Below are 282 nucleotides of genomic sequence, written 5' to 3'. Positions count from 1 at the left end.
GGTTGTGTGTTCTGGCCATCAGCATTGCTATTGTATCTCCTCTTCTGGCGTGGGTTGTGGTATGATCCCTGAGAACTGACACTGGAAGTGCTTGGGGACTCACTTCGTGAATCCCGGCTGTTGTTGCCCCTTCTGCCAGGCACATCCAGATGCCGTCTGGAAGAAGCAAGGGTAAACTGAACAAGTGATTTCCAGAATGTTCTAGAGTCTAATAAGAAATTTTATGCATACATCTTGTAAGATAAACAGAATATCTGGAAACTATGGAAAATTATCTAAGAA

General features: G+C 43.6%; 1 protein-coding gene across 1 annotated transcript in view; it reads right to left on the bottom strand.

The window, feature by feature from the left end:
- The window catches only part of LOC119582327, a gene marked incomplete in the record, with an annotated part of 28913 nt that overhangs the window by 14994 nt on the left and 13637 nt on the right, over positions 1-282 (bottom strand). The window contains 1 exon segment of the mRNA XM_037930542.1: positions 1-156. Within this exon segment, the coding sequence (XP_037786470.1) occupies positions 1-156 (156 nt within the window).

This window comes from Penaeus monodon, chromosome 15, assembly GCF_015228065.2.
Source record: "Penaeus monodon isolate SGIC_2016 chromosome 15, NSTDA_Pmon_1, whole genome shotgun sequence".
In the NCBI taxonomy this organism is placed as follows: Eukaryota; Metazoa; Arthropoda; class Malacostraca; order Decapoda; family Penaeidae; genus Penaeus; species Penaeus monodon.
Note: the sequence above shows the minus strand (reverse complement) of the source record. Positions and strands in the feature narration are given on the sequence as shown.